Source organism: Notothenia rossii, assembly GCF_949606895.1.
Source record: "Notothenia rossii genome assembly, chromosome: 2".
Lineage (NCBI taxonomy): Eukaryota > Metazoa > Chordata > Actinopteri > Perciformes > Nototheniidae > Notothenia > Notothenia rossii.
The window spans coordinates 73,425,240-73,446,225 of NC_136904.1; the positions used below are offsets into that span (position 1 = coordinate 73,425,240).

The 20,986-nt window shown below is 42.8% G+C and overlaps 1 protein-coding gene across 1 annotated transcript; it reads right to left on the minus strand.

Moving 5' to 3' along the window:
- Positions 1 to 10,543: 10,543 nt before the first annotated feature.
- On the minus strand, positions 10,544 to 14,760 carry LOC307030065 (UDP-glucuronosyltransferase-like). The gene is made up of 5 exons (XM_079666283.1): positions 13,833 to 14,760; positions 12,359 to 12,490; positions 11,971 to 12,058; positions 11,668 to 11,887; positions 10,544 to 11,218 (listed from the first exon to the last, which is right to left on the minus strand). Exons 1-5 carry the CDS (start codon positions 14,691 to 14,693, stop codon positions 10,936 to 10,938), a joined length of 1,584 nt encoding a protein of 527 aa, XP_079522409.1. The 5' UTR covers positions 14,694 to 14,760; the 3' UTR covers positions 10,544 to 10,935.
- Positions 14,761 to 20,986: the final 6,226 nt, after the last annotated feature.

Sequence of the window (20,986 nt, forward strand, 5' to 3'; positions counted from 1 at the left end):
CACATGCGTGCTAAATGGGCTGTCACTCTTTTTTTTCTTTTTTTTCACTCTCTCTATTCACACGCACATGTGTACCTACAACCATTGTAAATAGACAGAAGGCGTGCAAAGCCAAGTGGAATAGGAAACCAACGCCCACCTCTAGGAATTGTATCCAAGGTTACAACTTGCTTTACTTTAAGAAGCAGTTCATAAGAGTAGCACTGATTGATCGAGTTATTAGCTTATTCAAATTAGTAAAACATATTTAGAACACTTGAAGGAGTTAAGTAACATGATTTTCATTGATGTATCAGACATACAACCCACCAGATTATCTTATCCTGGATTGTGCTGTCGCTGTTCATATCGCTTTTTCATTTCAACACAGAGTGAACTCTACATACATATCAGGGCAACATACATGCTTTTTTTGTTTTAGGTGAAAGACCGCCTATTATAAAACACTTACTCTTTGGATTCATCCAAACATAGCCGGCTAAAAATGGTGCTGCTTTTGAAATTGCTATTTCAAGCTGATAAAGTTTTAGAATTTTCTTTCTCAAGATATATAAATCTGAAAAAGCTAGACTATTGCTTGTTGGGGAAGACTAACATTTTTGAAAATGCTTAGAGGTATATAATAGATTATATACCTCAGGAGGAACCAGGCCCCAAGTCACCCGACAATGCCCGGAAGGCTGGAAGGCTAGCTGAAATTTGAGGACAAGTCTGGCCTACCTGGAAAGTTCAAAGCCTGGGTGTGTCATCACGGAATTCTTGCTAGAGTCCTTTGGCCCCTCCTCATCTATGCAGTTCCAATCTCCATCCTCAAAACCTTAGAGAGGAGGGTCAGCAACCATCTCAGGAAATGGCTTTGGCTGCCCAAGAGTCTGAGCAGTATAGCTCTCTATGGTCGCAACAACAAACTGCAACTGCCCTTCAAATCCTTGGAGGAACAATTCAAGGTCACAAGAGCCAGGGAGGAAGTTCAGCGCAGGGACTCAAGTTATCCTAAAGTAGCAGGAGCCAGCCTCCAAGTGAAGACGGGCTGGAAGTTGAGGGCAGAGGAAGCTGTTCAGGAAGCAGACGCAATACTGAACCACAGGAGGCTTTTGGGATTGCTCACACAGGGCAGAGCTGGATTTGTCTCCTTTCCAAATCCTCAAATAACCACTAGTAGAGGGAAGGAAAGGTGCCACCTGGTTCAAGATGAAGTGCAATAAGCAGGGACCAGAACCTGCAAGGCAGTGGGGATGAAACAACAGTGAGGATGCAATGGGAGAATGCAATTGAGAGAAAAGTAACATGGGCTGAGCTTTGGAAAGCAGAGTCATATCGCATCGCAAGTTTCTTGTTCAGGCAGTGTACAATGTGCTACCTGGCCCATCGAACCTTTACACATGGGGCATAGAAGAGTCACCAGCATGCCCACGTGAGGAACCTTGGAGCACATCCTATGCTGCTGCCCAAAGGTGCTCGGAGAAGGGCGGTACCGTTGGAGGCATTACCAGGTCCTTAAGTCTGTAGCTGAAGCTATTGCAGCAGGAATCGAGTCAGCAAAGCGGTCCAGATCCTCCAAGCAGACCTTTGGTGCCAAAACGCACCTTGACACATCTGCAGGCATCCTGACCACTGCGAAAGGACTGGCGGCTGCTGGTTGACCTTGAGAAACAGCTAAAGTTCACAAATTACATCACAGCCACCACCTTGGGACCAGCCATTGTGCTTGTATCTGACTCCCCCAAGCAAGTTGTACTTCTGGAGCTGACAGTCCGGGAAGATCGTTTGAAAGAGGCCTTTGAGAGGAAGCTTTCCAAGTGCACAGGACTGCTTAACAGCTGCCAGCAGGCTGGGTGGAGAGCAAGGTTTCTCCCAGTGGAGGTAGGATGCAGGGGTTTTGCTGCTCGTTCTTTGACCAGAGCCCTAAGTATCATGAGTATTGAGGGGGAAAGGAGGAGGAGAGCCATCAGCAGTACCACCGAAGCGGCAGAGAGACCATCAAGATGGCTGTGGCTCGCGAGAGGTGGAGGCAATATTAGCTCGCCATCTGGACACAAGCTGGGGTCTGATCAGCCGGCTGGCAACCTAATCTACGTCTTCTGAGAGGAAGACACACACAAAAAGCTACGATGAATCGAATGGATAAATACCACCAGGGGTGCCAGAGAGGGGGGGAGGAGAAGCACCTAATTCGGACAGACACAACGGCATCAGACCCAAGCAATGATCTGAGAGTTAGAGAGGACGCTGGCACGGCCTGTTGCCGTTTCTCCCTCGTAGCATCTTTTTGTTATTTTTAGCAAGGATTCTACTGCTTTTCTTTTGTTGTTGCACGGATTATATGGATGCTTATACCAACTATACCCAGACAATACTCCGCTTTCCTGCAAATCCCTCATCGGCTGGACGAGCTACTAACGTCTAAGCTACGAGTGGCTAATAAGGTAGCTCAACCTTATTGAGCTACGAGTGGCTAATAAGGTTAGCCGCTACGCCAACAGCGACACCTACCACAAATAACTCCAGCTCAACTTCTCCACCTAGCTCGATCATCTGCCATGCTGTGGATCTTTCTGTGTTTCTGGCTCTTTCCCCATCTCTGGTCGGCAGGTCCGTGGCAAACACAACTACCAACTACCATCTCTGCATCTGTCCGGACCGGCATGACGCTAAAGTACTCCATCACGCAGCTGCTCGAGTTAAGACATTACAGCACTCCAACCTGTATCTCAGCACTTAAACAACTTGGAATTCTACGCCGAAGGCGCTATATCCACAGAAGCTCCCGTATAAAGTTTGTTTATTCCCAGTCTGGAGACTCCATTCCATCACTATGGTCAGCTGAGCGCACTGTCGCCCTGTTTTCACATCATCAGAATACCGCCGCTCATGGTACTAGTAGTAGCTCTGGAAACACCGCAAAACTTCTTCACACCAAGCAGGACAGAAAACGTGGAGTGGATTTCAGCCTACTTCTTCCTCTACATACTGTAGCACCGTCTCATCAAGCCTCAAAATAGAACTATTTAACACACAATTCCTCACTAATAAATCATGTCTCATACATGATCACATCCTAGATAGGGGGATTGACTTAATGTGTCTTACTGAGACCTAGCATCAGCCAGAGGCCTTTTCAGTCCTAAATGAAACCTGTCCTCCTGGCTATAATTACCTGGAGAAAGCCCGCCACACTGGTCACGGTGGAGGCTTAGCCGTAATACACCGCAGTGACCTGAAACTGACCCCCTTGTCTCTTCCTGACCTATCCTGCTTTGAATGCCTCGCATTCAAATGCAAACCCCCTTTCCCCATGACTATTTTTCTCATCTACCGGCCACCCAACCAAACCCAGCCTTCATCTCAGAGATAAATGAACTTCTTTCTTCAGTCTGTACCACTATACTGTCATACTCGGGGATTTGAACATCCGTGTTGACACCCCCTCCCGCCAAACTGCAGCTGACTTCTTGCAACTACTGGATGTTCTCAACCTCAAACAGCATGTTGATGTCCCCACACACACCAGTGTGCACACGCTTGACCTGGTTATCACTGACTCTGCCCCCATTACAAATCTGTTGGTGTACAATCTGGGAGTGTCGGATCACAAGGTTGCTTCGATGGAGTTCAAATTGTCTCACCATATCAAGCCCAAACGTCAAATCTATTTCAGAAATCTGAAACACATCGACACAGACATCATGACTTTGGACCTGCAGCAAATCCCCCCCTCTGCAAACTTCACTACAGTCAGTGAATCAGTGGAATACTACAACAAAACCCTGAGTACTGTCCTGGATCTCCACGCCCCACTGAAATCACGAACAGTCAGCTTCTCCCGCTCAGCCCATTGGTTCACTTCAGAGTTACGTAGCATGAAGGCAGCTGGGCGTGTACTCGAGCGGCGCCTCGCACGATCTGGACTCACCGTTCACAGATTAGCCTATCAGGAACATCAAAAAACCTATTCAAAGTCACTCAAAAAAGCACGATCACAATTCTACTCCGACATCATCAGTAAAAATCCTGGAAACTCCAAGCAGCTTTTCTCTACTGTTGATCATCTCCTCAAGCCACAAACTCCCTCACACATCGACACTTCAGAAGAGCAGTGCAATAACTTTGTTACTTTCTTCAGGACAAAAAGTTGCCACTATTCACTCTCTTCTCTCCACCCCTTGCGCTGTGTCTGTCCCTACTGTTAAACCAAGGCATGGGATTTTCCAACCGCTCTGCTGCTTCACGGAGATCTCTCAGCAAGAGGTTGAGGACATCACCTGCAAGATGAAACCCTCCACCTGCACACTAGACCCTCTACCCCAGTCCTTGTCAAATCGAACATCTCGGCTATAAGTCACATGATCACCGATGTCATCAACAGCTCCCTCAAGGCTGGTCATGTTCCATCGGCTCTTAAAACTGCCGTCGTCAGACCCCTTCTCAAAAAATCCACCCTAGACCCAGATGTCCTCGCCAACTACAGGCCCATCTCCAACCTCCTATTTCTAGCCAAGGTGCTGGAAAAAGTAGTTGCCGCCCAGCTTCAGGACCATCTCCAACTAAACGGCCTCTTTGAAAAATTCCAGTCCTGTTTCCGTTCCGCCCACAGCACTGAAACAGCTCTGGTCAGGTTTCACAAACGACCTGTTGATGGCGGCTGACACTGGATCCCCATCTCTCCTCATCCTCCTGGATCTGACTGCAGCATTCGACACTGTCGACCATAACATCCTCCTTCAGCGCCTCCAATACACCATCAGACTCTCTGACTCCGCCCTGAGCTGGTTCCAGCCCTCCCTGTCTGGAAGAACAGAGTACGTCTCCTTGGGAGGTGCGAGGTCCCAGACACACCCTGTCACCTGTGGTGTCCCTCAAGGGATGGTCCTTGGGCCCACTCTGTTCACCCTGTACACTCCCCCTTGGCCGTGTCATCAGCAAGCATGGAATATAATTCCATTGCTACGCTGATGACACTCAGCTATATATAAAGACAGACCCTATTCCACATGCTTCCTCACTGTCACCATCATCATCACCGTTCCCATCAACATCCTTTAACACCTGCATTGAGGAGATAAAAGCTTGGATGCAACAAAACTTCTTTTAGCTTAATAGCTCCAGAACATAAGCTATTTTAGTTGGTACACCAAACCAGGTCCAGTCATCCCCCATAACCCACATCACCTTTTCTGGTCAAAACATACCCCTCTCCACAGCAGTTACCAACCTTGGTGTAAGATTTGACCAACATCTGACCTTTGACACCCACATCAAACACCTGTGCAAAACCTCCTTCTACCACCTCAGGAACATTTCAAAACTCCGTCCCACACTCTCCCTGTCAGATGCTGAACAACTGGTCCATGCCTTTGTCTCCTCATGGCTCGATTACTGCAACGCTCTCCTCATCGGGACTCCTAGCGGGAGCCTTCAGAAGCTCCAATACGTACAGAACAGTGCCGCTAGGATCCTGATGAGGGTGAGAAAATACAACCACATCACACCCGTCCTTCATTCCCTCCCCTGGCTTCCTGTCTCATTCAGGATCAAATCCAAGATCGCACTACTGACCCATCAATGCATCCACGGGAACGCTCCTCCATACCTGAAGGAACTACTCACATCACAAACCTCCACACGCAACCTCCGCTCCACAACCAACTATCTGGTTCGCCCCCCGAGGACCAATCTCTGCACAATGGGGGATCAAGCTTTCTGTGCAGCTGCTCCTCACTTGTGGAATTCCCTCCAAGACCACCTGAGGACTCCACAGACCAAGAAAGGCCTAAAAACCTTTCTTTTAAAAAAAGCTTTTGATTAAACTTTTCTTTATTTTGTTTGTTTTTATTATGCCTCCTGTAGCACCTTGGAATTTCTGTTAGCAATGAAAGGTGCTTTACAAATAGAATGTATTCATATTATTATTATTATTATTAATGAACAAACGACTATGAGCAAACAGTGTGTATGTGGCAAAATGTGCAAGAAAAATCGCGGCTTGAAGATCCACTAAGCTAGGATGAAGTGTCTGGTGGGAGCAGGAGCAGCACAACGCACAGGTTTCCAACCTGATGAGAAGCAAGAGGAGCCAGGCCCGGAGTCACCCCACGGTACTCAGAACCTCCAAGTGTTGTCCACTAATCCCTTGAGCACAAAGTCTGAGAGACGACGGATCAAATGGCCGGCATCAAACATAACCTCACGGTGGAAGGAGTGTAATCATGATGTTGACCAGATTCTGGAGGCAACAGGGAAGGGAGTGGCAGATCAAAAGCTGAAAGCCATGGCAGCAATCATTGTCATTATCGCAGTGGAACGTTTTGGAGATAAGGAAAAGAGCCCTAGAACACCTTACGTAAAGAACCAACGAGCTGTAAGGATCCAGAAAATCAGGAAGGAGTTGAATTCACTGAAGTCCCAGTTCAAGGAGGTGAGAGAAGATGTGCGCATCGGCTTGGCTCAGCTGATGTTCATTCTTCCGAAAGAAGATTCAGGTCCTCCATCGGGCTAAGTGGCATCTTAGGCGACGACGAAATAGGGCCCAAAAACATGCTGTCTTTGTTGCCAACCCCTTCAATTTCACCAAGGAGATGCTGGGACGGAAGCGAAGTGGAAAACCGGCATGCAAGCAAGAAGAAATAGACAAACATCTTAAGCAGACATACAGCGACCCCGAGAGGAGCTGGGAGAATGAAACATCCTCATACAGTAGAATAGATCATCCTCCTGAACCCGAAGGTGCAGTTCAGTTTGTCAGGGATGCATCTTATGTAAGTCACAGAGGTTGTTCCCAAAGCAAGGGCAAGCTCTGCTCCAGGACCAAACAGCACTTCTTACAAAGTGTATAAGAACTGTCCAAAACTTTTGCTGCGTCTGTGGAAGTTCTTGCGACTTTTCTGAAGAAGGGGGAAGATATCAGTTCAGTGGAGAGTGGTGGAAGGAGTATGGATCCCAAAGGATGATAACCCCACCCAGATAGACCAGTTCCGCATCATCTCCCTGTTTGTGTGTCGAGGCAAAGCTATTCTTCAGCTTTCCAACCGGCTCTGCGCCTACCTGGCCAAGAACACCTACATCGACACATCAGTCCAGAAGGGTGGCATATCGGGGATGCCAGGCTGTCTGGAGCACAACGGTGTGTTGAATCAACTCATTAGGGAGGTCAGAGAAAACAAGGGAAATCTATCAGTGGTTTGGCTCGACTTGGCAAACGCATACAGCTCCATTCCACACAAGCTGGTGCAACTCACTCTGACAAAACATCACGTCCCCAGCAGGATCATAAACCTCATTGCTGACTATTACAACAGCTTCATGATGAGGGTCTCTTCAGGAGCAGTCACCTCAAGCTGGCACAGAGTGGAGATTGGTATCATCACAGGGTGCACTATCTCTGTGACACTAATCTCCGTAGCTATGAACATGCTCACAAAGATTGCTGTTCTAGAGTGCAGAAGTCCACTCAACGGCAACCACCAGTCAGGGCATTCATGGATGACATCACAGTCACCGCTGAATCAGTCCGAGGCTGCCGATGGATTCTGCAGGGGCTCGAAAGACTGATGAAGTGGGACCGGATGCGATTTAAACCAGACAAATCACGGTCCACGGTGCTGAGGATAGGCAAGGAAGAAGACAAGTTCTGGTTTAACATTGAAGGCACAGTCATCCCAAACATCACAGAGAAGCCAGTCAAAAGCTTAGGCAAGGTTTTTGACAGCTCTCTGAGGGACAAAATATCCATCCAGTTGACCTGCACTGAACTGAGTTGGATGGCCGACTGATATCTTTGGACAATTCTGGCCTACCTGGAAAGTTCAAAGCCTGGGCGTATCAGCACAGCATTCTTCCTAGAATCCTTTGGCCCCTCCTCATCTATGCAGTTCCAATCTCCATTGTCGAAACCTTAGAAGGAAATGGCTTGGGCTACCCAAGAGTCTGAGCAGCATAGCTCTCTATGGGCGCAACAACAAACTGCAACTGCCTTTTAAATCCTTGGAGGATCAATTCAAGGTCACACAAGCCACAGAGGTATTGCAGGACATGGACTCAAGGGATCCTAAAGTGGCAGGAGTTGGCATCTAAGTGAAGACAGGCAGGAAGTGGAGGGCAGAGGAAGCTGTTCAGGAAGTAGAGGCAAGACTTCACCACAGGAGACTGGTGGGAGTGGTCGCACTGGTTCAGGAGGAAGTGCGAGCAGCAGTGGAGGAGACGAGAACCTGCAAGGCGGTGGGGATGAAATGAAAGGGAGCATGGTAAAGATTGGAGAATGCGATCGAGAGAAAAGAAACATGGGCTGAGCTTTGGAAAGCAGAGCCACATCGCATCAGGTTTCGTGTTCAGGCAGTGTACGATGTGCTCCCAAGCCCATCAAACCTTCACACATGGGGCATGGAAGAGTCACCGACATGCCCACTGTGCTCCTAACCCTAACCCTATGATAGAATTACATGCTAAAGCTCAAGTACAATTTGTAATTCCAGTGTTATGAGTTGCTGTAAATAAAAAAGATGATTCTATAGCTGCATATTTGCAAAGATACATTATCTGAAATATTGTGGATTGCTGGACATTGGTAGGATTTCTTGGGGTAGATTAAAAGCAAATAACATCTATTTTAATTGTTGAACCTTGTATCAACAAAACATGAAACACTTGGCTACACACTTGATCTTGGAAGTGAAAGAATGTTGTTTGATCATCCCTTGATAGGCATGTCATTTGATACTTTGAAACTGGCATGGTGTAGGACGAGTTATTAAACAGGTGAAAAAAAACTCTTTTAACCTAGACATCTTGCTGTTTTTATTTATGGAAGGGAAGTTACATTAAATGCCCTCCCACAAGTTATTTGAATAGGTAGAGCTGAAGCAGGCTTTAATGTTTACAGTATTATGTCATTTTGGACCAGAATAAAATATTACACTTTCGTCACTACCACGGAAAACAGATTTGTGGGGTTATAAGGCAAGTGGACCTATCAAATGACCCTGATTAGATTTAAAGATTTGTGTTACAACAATATACACTTTACACACATAAAGTGTTACATTTGACCATTGATGAGAGCAGGCAGGCAGCTAAGGCAGTCAGTCCACGTTCCATCAGATTTTAATATGTGGAAAACAAAAGGATATGTTGTACGACTGAATTTGGTTTTGCTGTAAAATGTTGAGCTGAAAATCATATTTTGATACCAAGTAAATTACACTTGGTATATTGTAGTATTGTAGTAAATGGAGCTCAGGGAAATTATTCTGGGAAAATGTTCTTTATACAAATGTTTACCGAGGTGAGAAAATCTAGCTTGCAAAACAACAACTTACAAACTGAATACAGTAACCATCTGTGCAGTCTCCATAATGTAAATCATTTGCAGAAGTTTACACTTATAAACAGCTTCCCTAATAATTGGAAGACATGCCAATAGGATAAGCTGCACAACAAAATCTGCATCCACTTAAAGGTGGTTATACCACAATAGACTATGGCAGCCCTTTGAGCTCTCTTTTTGTCCAAAGCTCTTTTTCAACAGTAAAAAATAAGCACCAAAGATGTTAAAACTGAAAGTGACAATAGTGAAAGGTGTGGTATGCAGTTTGCTTTCGATTAAACAATTAGAAGGCAAATATTGTATGTACGGTATGGGTAATTCACCAAAAATGACACAAGGTCCTTTGTTTTACCTCAATATTCAGGACATACACTATTTTAAAATTAGACTCTAAAAGTTGACACATTTTGCTCCACTAGTGCTATTAATACTAAAGCTGACTTCCACTCAGAAGTGCTCTTTCCGGAAATGACAATACACATTTTAGTGCACATTTTTTTCTGTACCTGCATGGTGTAGTACTTTTGAGGGGAGATTATACTGGCTCAGCACCAACACCAATTACTCCAATGGAGTCTTGATTTAATCAAATCCAACCCAATCCAAGTGTAATAAAAGATGACACTCTTTTTACATTTGTGGACTGAGCTGAATATTGTGCTCACGTTCGGGTTGTGGTTACCAAAATGTCAGTTATTTTGTTGTTAGCTTCACGAAGGTGGAGTCAGTACTAGGAATTGATTGTTAGGTGATGCCTCAGGTGATAACCGCTGCCTGAAGCTCTGACTGAAACACAAACGCTATCGCTTTGTAAACAAGAGCCAACAGCCTTCCTGAAAATGCATTCCTGAAAATGACTGCTTGCTTGCAGTCATTCAAATGGATTGTATTCCTAGCTCCAATAGTTACACATGGTGCTGAAATGGAGAAGAAAAGGTTGAAGAGAAAGGAAAGTATGCTGTTGAATTATACTTCAAAAGTCAGTTATACTGCACTTGTTGTTAGCTTGCCAACTTGCACTAACTCAACTAAACAGTATACAACTATTTGCTAGTGTATTCGCAAATGATTAAAGTCAACTCAATTAAAGGAAGTACAATTCATTTTCCATAAAACAACAGTACTGCACAAAAAGGAGTCCTGTGGAGAAACCTGAATGTAATAGGTTTATAAATAAGGTACAACAATGTATTTTGTAGTTTGGCACAAATTATTTCATACAAGTTTTAAAAAATGTTTTTATTTGTTCTTAGGTTGGCTTTTCAGATCTTGGCTTCAATCAATCACAGGAAGTAGCATGTTTCACATGGATTGCAGACAATGTAGTAATGGCACTTGAACAGATTTTATTTTAAGCATAGTGTACAAACAGACATATTATACACACACACACACACACACACACACACACACACCAACACACGCTCACACACACACACACACACACACACACACACACACACACACACACACACACACACACACACACACACACACACACACACACACACACACACACACACACACACACACCAGTATAAAAACCATTGCAGTGTTTCAACATATACTATCGTCTTCATTACAGAGCTTATAAAACTTAGTGACTGTTATAAACACTACTCTTTCTTTTTTTTTGGAGTCCTCCTTCCGCAACACTTGCGGGTGCAGAACAAGCAGCCTTTCAGTGTCATCCACAGAAAAGTGATTATAATTAAGATTAAAATGCCGATGACATCCAGGCTATGGTACTGAATCCAGTTTAAGTCGTGTGCAGCGACCCGTAGGTGTTCGGCTCCTTTGTGCCTAATGACAAACTCAGTCCAGAAAACAGCCAGGTCCAGAGGCGGGACTGGACGGTCCAGATGAATCTCAGACAGCCTCACTATGTTCTCCTTGTAACTGGGGGGGGGAAATTAATTTTTTTTTTTTTAAAACAAGTTAATATGATAATCTCAGTTTTATCAGAAGTCCAATCATATATCTTCACAAACTACAATACAACTATCTTCATTGACCCTGTTTGCAATATACATCTATAAAACAAGATGCAAATGCCAAAGATATTGCAGATAAACAAGAGTAATGATTTTAAATAGGTATTTCTGAAGCTGCATTTGCAATGGTAGTTCTGCAAGAAATAGTTATACATTTCAATACATTTTCATTTGTTTACAATGTATGAGAGCCTACGCATGTGTTTGACTTACTCAAAATAAAAGTTTTCCTGTGGAGTTTTACTCATCTAGTAGTGTTTTTATAGTTTTAGTTTAACCCTTTGTATATCTGGTGCAGGTGCACAGCACTCAATAGTGAATTTATTATTCAATAAAGTTTAATTTGACACTTACCTTTTGTCATGGATGATTGTATTTAGTCCAGCTAATAGGCTTTCAGTTGTCACATCGTAAATTCCAAGTTTAACTGCAACACCGCGGGCCACCATGCGGTGCACGTTGTCCCCCTGGTCCCCAAACAGTGGAAACATCAACATGGGTACAGCATGGCAGATACCCTCATAGATACCGTGGGTACCTCCATGTGTGATGAAGGCTCTCACTTTGGGATGGGCTGAGAAGCAGAAAAAAAACACTTAAAGTTCTAGGCCACCACAAAACAACTTGATTGGTAGCAAATCTTGGACTTAAACACACCTAGGAGATCATTCTGAGGTAACCACTTCATGAGTCTCACGTTCTTTGGTAAATCTTTAGGTAGGTCTCCAGTGTATCTCCACACAACCTGAAATACAAACAATACCTCTTAATTTAAAGAATGTTAACACATGCAAATTGTTCACGTAATGCAATAAAGTGTGCCATGTTAACAACAATGCAAGGCAAGGAACAAAGTGCTATGCGTCAAACTGATAAGGGCTTGATCATGTAGTGTGAAAATCTCCGACTTAAATGCAAATTCAAGCAGTGATTGTGTAGTTAGAGATGTGTGTCTTATTTAAATAGAAGTCTAAGAAAAGTAGTTGTTTTTGCATACACTGATTGCATTTAATCTCAGTTAAGTGATTTATCTGGGGTTTTTTACCCTTTGAGGAATTTGCCTGAATGCATCAACAAACTGTTTCGCCTTCTCCATTGGCATGCTGGACACCATTGATCCCAGGGTGAAGACGATAAATCCGTCATCTCCTGATCCATCCACAAACTCCTGCAAGTCCTGCAGGAAGGTTAAAAAGACACAACAATTAGTTTGGAAGATAAAACAGGGTAGGGTGCACGGATGGTCAAATGACAAAAGTTCAGCAGCTTTTTATTGTTGAGTGCAGTCATTAAAACTTGCATCATATATTTCAGTCAGACAACTCACGTGTTTCTTAATATGTGTATTATAAGCAGCATATAGTTTGAGTTTGGCGTCTAGGCTCGGGCCTCATCACTCCATAGATTTACAAAGAACATTGAGTGATGATTAGATAACTATCCCCGAGCCTACAGGTGGAAGCTGGGGTGGAGCTGGGGTGGTGGTGGGGCAGGCGAGCAGCAGCAACATGAAACACAGCAGCAGGAACATGATTGTAGCAATACTGAGGCACGTGAACACAGCAGTGGCAGCAGCAGCATAGCGAGGCAGAGGCAGGAGGACATGGCAGCTTAAATAGAGCGGCATGTTTAGGAGAATGTGTTTGGTTGGTTGTAAGAGGGACGAGGTGCGTCACATGTTAATGTATGATTGGTGCTCTAGTTGACTGCCTGAACTAGCTTGCAGGCTTCGCCCCATTTACTGATATATTGAAAGGAATTAATTTGATCAACATTCAGCAATAGAAAAAATGTCCTCTGTGCTTATGTTAACAAACCCTTTGCCCCAGTAGAGCATTTGATTACTGTTAACACAACAGGGCCCCTTACTTCTTTTCAGAGATTAAACTGGCCATATTCAACAAATCCGCTTGTTCAAATCTCACACACTGCAGAAAAAACCTGTTATTTCACAATGCTGTGAGTGCATTGTTAGTTAATCCTGATTACCAGACACAACAATCTTAGCAATCATTTAAGTACTTGCGTTTTGCTACTGGAACATATTTCTCTCCAGATTCACATCAAAGGTCAAAGTACTGTCTTGTACTACAGGAAATCTATTATAGTTTTTGAAATATTTTGCAAGCCCCCGAAATCTAGGTTTTTTGTAATACTTAGTGGATGTCTTTATGCTTCCTGAGTTACTTATTTTGGCTAACATGGCACAAAGTTACCCATTTGCAGATTAGGTAGGCACAGAGCACTTAAGTAATCATTGTCTATAGACAATGATTACTTAAGTGCTCTGTGCCTATAGAGTCATAGTGAAGAACCTATAGACTCATTGTCTTTTAATGAATTGTTTATATATAAAACTGTTGGCAAGTATTTTTTCTATGTTATGGTGTAGACTTCATTACATCAACTTTAAATGGCTTTGCTTCAGTCTGACTCAACACCAGTATGCATTTTGCCTGGAGTGATTCCAGATGTAACTGTTGCTTGTTTACACGGAGATACATTCTTTGAATACTCACCGCAGGCAGAGGAGACTTCTTTCCACAATTGATACCGCCAATAAAAACCATGTTTGGCAAGAGCGGTCTGGGCCACTCAAAAGTAAAGTCGTATCTGAGAAGCCAGATTGCACCATTACTGAGAAGTTTACTGTAGGTCATGTCGTCTCCTATGTACTTTCGGGCCAGATCGTCAAAGTGTGCATAGATAATTCTGCACATGTAGGACTCCAGAAAAGACATGAGCATGTTTTTGACTCTCTGTGGGAATGTCATGATGTCCGTGTTACCAGAGAAAGCCACAGGAATGTAAGAACGAGGAGAGGGGACCTGGTTAGCTTTTAGATCCATCTCACATGGAAGTCCCCGCAGGAAATAAACTGCTGGGATGTTAAAGATATGAGCCAGGACAGAGCCGCAGGGAAGGAATGGGTCTGTTAACAAAACATCGAAGCCCCCTTCCCTCAGTCGACCCATTAGAGGCTGGTTGTTCAGCAAACTCTCGCAGGCTGTCACCTGAACTGTCGTGAAGTTTACCACACGCTGCAAGTTGATAAACAAATCTGTGACCTTCGGCGGCTTGAGGAACACTCCATCCTTCAGCTCTTTGAAATTTCCATCCAGTTCTGCTTTGGTAAAGGGGACAGGGTAGACCTCTGTCTTGAAGCTCTCTGAGCCATGGATCAACAGGCTGGTTTCTGGCACCAGGGCCAAAATGTCATGTCCCCTCTCGCTGAGCTCCTTCACCAGTATTTTCATGCTGAGCCAGTGGCTCCCATCCACAGGCACAACCAGCACCTTCCCCCCCTCCACGGGCCCCATACTGAGGCAGCACAGCCGGGCCAGCAGCCCAAGTGCAGAAAACCACACCCTGCGGCTCATCGCTTCTTCTCTATAGTGCAAAGTGGCTCAGTCCAAGAGCTAGTGGTAACTGTGTTTAGGAGGCAGCTTTATGTGTGTGCAAGTGGGAGTGACTTTGTATGTGTGTGTTCAAAATTCCACAGGAAGTTCAGGGTGATTTTGCAGGAAGGGTATTGCGTAACCACAGGAAAACAGAGCAAGATGAGATTCCCAGTGGAATATGTGGAGAACATTTTGTCTCCTTTTAACCATTCTCTTATGGGACTTTACTTATGATCACGTCTTTCATTTCCTGGTGTGTGCAACAGACTTACAAGTGACATTTTGCAGCTTTCCTCTTATATACTGGACATTCCTTTTCAGTTTTGATACTGTAGTATGTGACGTATTGCAGTTTAATAATGATAAAAAATATTATTTTCTCCAGTGTATGTCATGTCTTTAGCATCTTTTTAAGATAGCAGTAGTACAACATAGATTATTCAGTATATTATGCATATGCTAATTGTAGGTTTTGGTTGTTACATTTATTTTCTGGATTTTAACGTTCATCAAGACTCGCAAGTCACGGTGGCTTTGCATGTTTGCCTGCTGATTGGTGCAAAGTCCTCTGTTTACTCGGCAGCTCCTTCTCTCCTCCCCCCGAAAAGAAAATACACATGCGTGCTAAACGGGCTGTTGCATATTCCCTCTTGTTTCACTCTCTCTATTCACACGCACATGTGTACCTACAACCATTGTAAAAAAGACAGATGGCGTGCAAAGCCAGGTGAAATAGGAAACTAAAGCCCGCCTCTTCAGATGGGGGGTGATAACATCAGACAAGCGATGGGATTCTAGGAATTCTACCCAAGGTTACAACTTGCTTTGCTTTAGGAAGCAGTTCATACGAGTAGCACTGGTTGATGGAGTTATTAGCTTATTCAAATAAATAAAAAATAAAAATAATTATTAGAAGATTTCAAGGAGCTAAGTAACATGATTTTCACTGATGTATCACAGAAACAACCCACCAGATTATTTTATCCTGGATTGTGCTGTCGCTGTTCATATCGCTTTTTCATTTCAACACAGAGTGAACTCTACATACATACAGTGGGGCAAAAAAGTATTTAGTCAGCCACCAATTGTGCAAGTTCTCCCACTTAAAACGATGAGAGAGGCCTGTCATTTTCATCCTAGGTATACCTCAACTATGAGAGGCAAAATGAGAAAAAAAAATCCAGAAAATCACATTGTCTGATTTTTAAAGAATTTATTTGCAAATTATGGTGGAACATTTTTTTTTGGTCATAACAAAAGTTAATCTTAATACTTTGTTATATACCCTTTGTTGGCAATGACAGAGGTCAAACGTTTTCTGTAAGTCTTCACAAGGTTTTCACACACTGTTGCTGGTATTTTGGCCCATTCCTCCATGCAGATCTCCTCTAGAGCAGTGATGTTTTGGGGCTGTCGCTGGGCAACACGGACTTTCAACTCCCTCCAAAGATTTTCTATGGGGTTGAGATCTGGAAACTGGCTAGGCAACTCCAGGACCTTGAAATGCTTCTTACGAAGCCACTCCTTCGTTGCCCGGGTGGTGTGTTTTGGATCATTGTCATGCTGAAAGACCCAGCCACATTTCATCTTCAATGCCCTTGCTGATGGAAGGAGGTTGTCACTCAAAATCTCACGATACATGGCCCCATTCATTCTTTTCTTTACACGGATCAGTCGTACTGGTCCCTTTGCAGAAAAACAGCCCCAAAGCAGGATGTTTCCACCCCCATGTTTCACAGTAGGTATGGTTCTCTTTGGATGCAACTCAGCATTATTTCTCCTCCAAACACGTCTTGTTGAGTTTTTACCAAAAAGTTCTATTTTGGTTTCATCTGACCATATGACATTCTCCCAATCCTCTTCTGGATCATCTAAATGCTCTCTAGCAAACTTCACTGCATGATTTGAGTCCCTGGCGGCGTAGTGTGTTACTGATGGTAGCCTTTGTTACTTTGTTCCCAGCTCTCTGCAGGTCATTGACTAGGTCCCCCCGTGTGGTTCTGGGATTTTTGCTCACCGTTCTTGTGATCATTTTGACCCCACGGGGTGAGATCTTGCGTGGAGCCCCAGATCGAGGGAGATTATCAGTGGTCTTGTATGTCTTCCATTTTCTAATAATTGCTCCCACAGTTGATTTCTTCACACCAAGCTGCTTACCTATTGCAGATTCAGTCTTCCCAGCCTGGTGCAGGTCTACAATTGTGTTTCTGGTGTCCTTTGACAGCTCTTTGGTCTTGGCCATAGTGGAGTTTGGAGTGTGACTGTTTGAGGTTGTGGACAGGTGTCTTTTATACTGATAACGAGTTCAAACAGGTTCCATTAATACAGTTAACAAGTGGAGGACAGAGGAGGCTCTTAAAGAAGAAGTTACAGGTCTGTGAGAGCCAGAAATCGTGTTTGTTTGTAGGTGACCAAGTACTTATTTTCCACCATCATTTGCAAATAAATTCTTTAAAAATCAGACAATGTGATTTTCTGGATTTTTTTTTCTCATTTTGTCTCTCATAGTTGAGGTATACCTAGGATGAAAATTATAGGCCTCTCTCATCTTTTTAAGTGGGAGAACTTGCACAATTGGTGGCTGACTAAATACTTTTTTGCCCCACTGTATCAGGGCAACACGCATGCTTTTTTAGTTTTAGTTGAATGACCGCCTTTTATAAAACACTAACCCTTAGTATACATCCAAAAATATCCGGCTAAATAAAAAACACATTCTTTTGTGCTGCTTTTGAAATTGCTATTTTCAAGATTCAAGGCTTACATTGTCATTCGTACATAGCAGTGTAGTTATGTCGATGAAAATCTTAGGTCACAGGCTCCTGCAACAGTTCAACACAATAAAACAGCTAAGATAGTGCAAGTAAATACAATCAAATATAATAGAAGTAGTGCCATAGGAGTCTATATCACGTTGATAATGTTTTATAATGTTCTTTCCCAAGATAGATTAATCAGAAAAGCTAGTCTATTCTTTGTAAAACTAGCATTTTAGAAAATGATGATACAGTATAAGCATTATTACACTCAGTTTAAGAAATGTAACTGTTCTCGTTGTTTAAATGCTTTACTTTGGAATAATTTGGAGCTACAATTCAAATGTAACTTGTTCAGTGTAAGTATCATTTGAAGTAATTTCCAATGGTCGAGCAATTTATGTAACTTTCTGAAACCAACCGTCGACAACCAGATGCTTGAACACTAAAACAGGCTCATTAATATTCATGGCCACACATTACCGGCCTAAACCAGGCTTTTGTCCAGGAACCAAGCGCCCAGTTTCTATTGGCAACTTTTAAAGAAAGACCACAAATGAGACAACCCAGAGCCTTCTCATTGGAGGAGAAAATGAGACTGTTGCACAATTTACAAACTGTGTGAGAGGACATGAGGAGTCTGAGGGAGGGAGCTGGTTTCACAACCTGTAGAAGCACACTCAACCCCTGACCTGTATTCTCTCCTGTCGCTCAGGTTTTGGCACCTTCTGTGCAGACCTGAACTCTGTGACATAAGTTGTTATCTCTGTAGTTTGATTAATGAACTACGACTAAACCTGTACAATCATGTTTGCTGCACATTCATATCATCAGCAATTGTAACCAGGGCTGGACTGGCCATCTGGCACACCGGGTACTTTCCCGGTGGGCCGAAGTGCCTTTTGGGCCGACACAACTTAATATTATTTACATTTTTGTTCTGACGGCCCGTTGAGGTACATGTATTGTGGTAGTTTTGTGTGCACTCACTGATAGTAACACATCCTCTGGTCAGGAGGAGCCAATAATGTGTCTTTGTTTGACTGATAGAAAATGACGAAATAGACTGATGATTATTGTGGAAGGTTTTGTTTTATTTTCTCCCACAATGGATGGAAAAAATATATATTTATGTCCTATATCATTATTTACCTCTAGTATCAGACTTTGTTGGCCATGTGGTGGCAGAAGAAACTCGTTTTTCAACTCACTTAACTTTACAAAATGAACTCGTAAGGCAAAGCTGTTAAATTATCTTGACATGTTGTAAATTGCTCCCTAATCTTTAATTGTTAATGAAAAAGTCTTGAGCAATTGGTTTCACGAACATGATATGCTGTTATATCAAGCTGAGTGCATGCTTCCTGGCCTTTAGTGGTGCCTCCATTTCTGTCTGGTTTAGGGTTAGAGTTGTTATTCCAACACCAACCACCCACTAAATTCCTTCATTTCTGAGTATGTCTGCCGAGGAAAAGTGCAGAGAGGATCTATCTTTTCTCCCAGCAGAATAATCATCTCTGCATCTTCCTGCCAGGCTAGGGCCCTTTCAAGCAGAACATTTATTAACTTTAGCTCCAACACTTTTTTGACAGGAATGTTGAGAGTGTTTCATAAATGTTGCAAATGGTGGATGCTCACAACATGTCTGGATTCCAGTTTTCATCTTTACTAAGTTCTGTTTCTACAAAGCAACAACAGGAGTAACTTGTCTTGCATGGGAAAACACATGTTCTATACAATATGAAAGAGGCTACTTTCCTGACACAAACATGTTGAAGAGTTGCATTACATCTGTAAACTCTCTGGCCACCTGTGTGTATGAGGTGTTTATGTCCCTGCACGACCTCACCAGTATGGCCAACCCTGCAGCTTTGTTCTTCTGACTCTGCAGCTGATAACAGGAGGGCGTTATTGCGTGCTCTGGTAATGATTCCAGGATCAGTGTGTTCAGTTTTAGAGAAGTTTTTTATATTCCTGCATTCGCTCAGTGAAAACTTACAAGCATTTTGTATGTACAGGTTTATGTCCATTCTTAAATGGAAGGTTACAATAGTGCATCGCTCATTATAGTTTAAGAATTTCTTTCCATTAAACTAAAAAAACGTATTGAAAACCAGAATTCCAGTCATTTATAATGCAATCTAGTAACTTGTCAGCTCCCAACAACAAAAAAGTCATAGATAGGATGTTCTTGAACAAAGCTCATCATAAAGGAAATTAGAACATAAAAGCTTAAAATGTGGCAAAAAATCGGGCTAGAAAAGGAGCAATCGTGACAAATGTGCTGACAATATGTTGAAATGTGGCACTTTGAAAAATAAGAAGATATATATATTTTAACTCTGGTTGCACAGCCAAACAAAACATTAATTGCAGATCAAGGCAAACAGTTTTTAGGAATTTATCTTTTTTTCCAGTTATTTCCATATTTTGAGCAATTTGTCACAATTTGTCACAATTTGTCATTCACAATTTCATTTAATTAAATATCCACACAAACACAACATCTGACTTTGAAGATGTACTGAAAGGAATTGTTGTGCAAATGTAGCTTTAATGTAGCTTCGAATCACGAGGTGATTCTGCTGTACAACCAGAAGGTGGTGCCAAAGTCTTTAAAACAGTAGATTGATGTGCTATTCACATGGTTATTCATCATAAATACAAGGGAAATTCCTGTGTAAAACTGTTTCATTTCAGTAAAACTGTAAGCACCAACTCTCCACCAACTAGCTTGCTGCTAACTAGCTACAGTAGCTCTATGTTAATATCACTTTAAGCTTGACCAATCCTATAAAACAGTGACACATCTGTGTGCAAAGGCTTAGCGTGACAACCATTGTGAGAATGAATCCGTTACATAATCCTATCAAGTTACCACACATTCATCATTACAGAGGTGAAATCCAGTTCATGAAAAATAATGGCAGGCTGATATCTGTGGTCAGAGGTCAGTTCTATTCCACCCGGTGACAGTTATAATCCTGCGTGCTCCTACCTTTGTGTGAAAGGTATTTACACACGTCATATTCATGCCAATGTGTAAGACTATAGTGTTTGCAGGTCAGAGATGGCTTTGCCTTTATTTTTGTGCTTTGTAAAAACAAATTGAAAAGTAGGACTGTGTACACAGAAAGCTGTGTGCAATCCTTCTTTCTTCCACCGCGATTACTCAAACAAGGTGCTGGTTTCTGGATTGGAACATAACTAATCGGCACAATGGTCATTCTACAGAAATGATCCACTCTGACTTTATATAACTTTATTATTTATAAATTACCAATTTAAGATCCCACTGCCAAATGTAATTTTATGGTAAATACTGTAAGTAACAGGTTTCACTAGATTACATTTTATATAAAGAATCCAGGCTGCAAAATGACCCAGTGTCTTTATTACAATGAATATGTAATGTATTTATTGTCCTCATTATGTATACTTATTGGACTGTCATAAAACTAATGAATGGGACAGAAAGATAGCATGACAAACCTTAGATAATAGACATGGGAGAGG

What these genes read in the sequence shown, in the direction of transcription:
- LOC307030065 (XM_079666283.1), bottom strand. Translation starts at nt 14,693, where the DNA reads ATGAGCCGCAGGGTGTGGTTTTCTGCACTTGGGCTGCTGGCCCGGCTG. An exon ending in TCAGGCAAATTCCTCAAAGG is followed by an intron (nt 12,059 to 12,358) that starts GTAAAAAACCCC and finishes TTTGTATTTCAG; the next exon opens with GTTGTGTGGAGATACACTGG. An exon ending in ACAATCATCCATGACAAAAG is followed by an intron (nt 11,219 to 11,667) that starts GTAAGTGTCAAA and finishes TCCCCCCCCCAG; the next exon opens with TTACAAGGAGAACATAGTGA.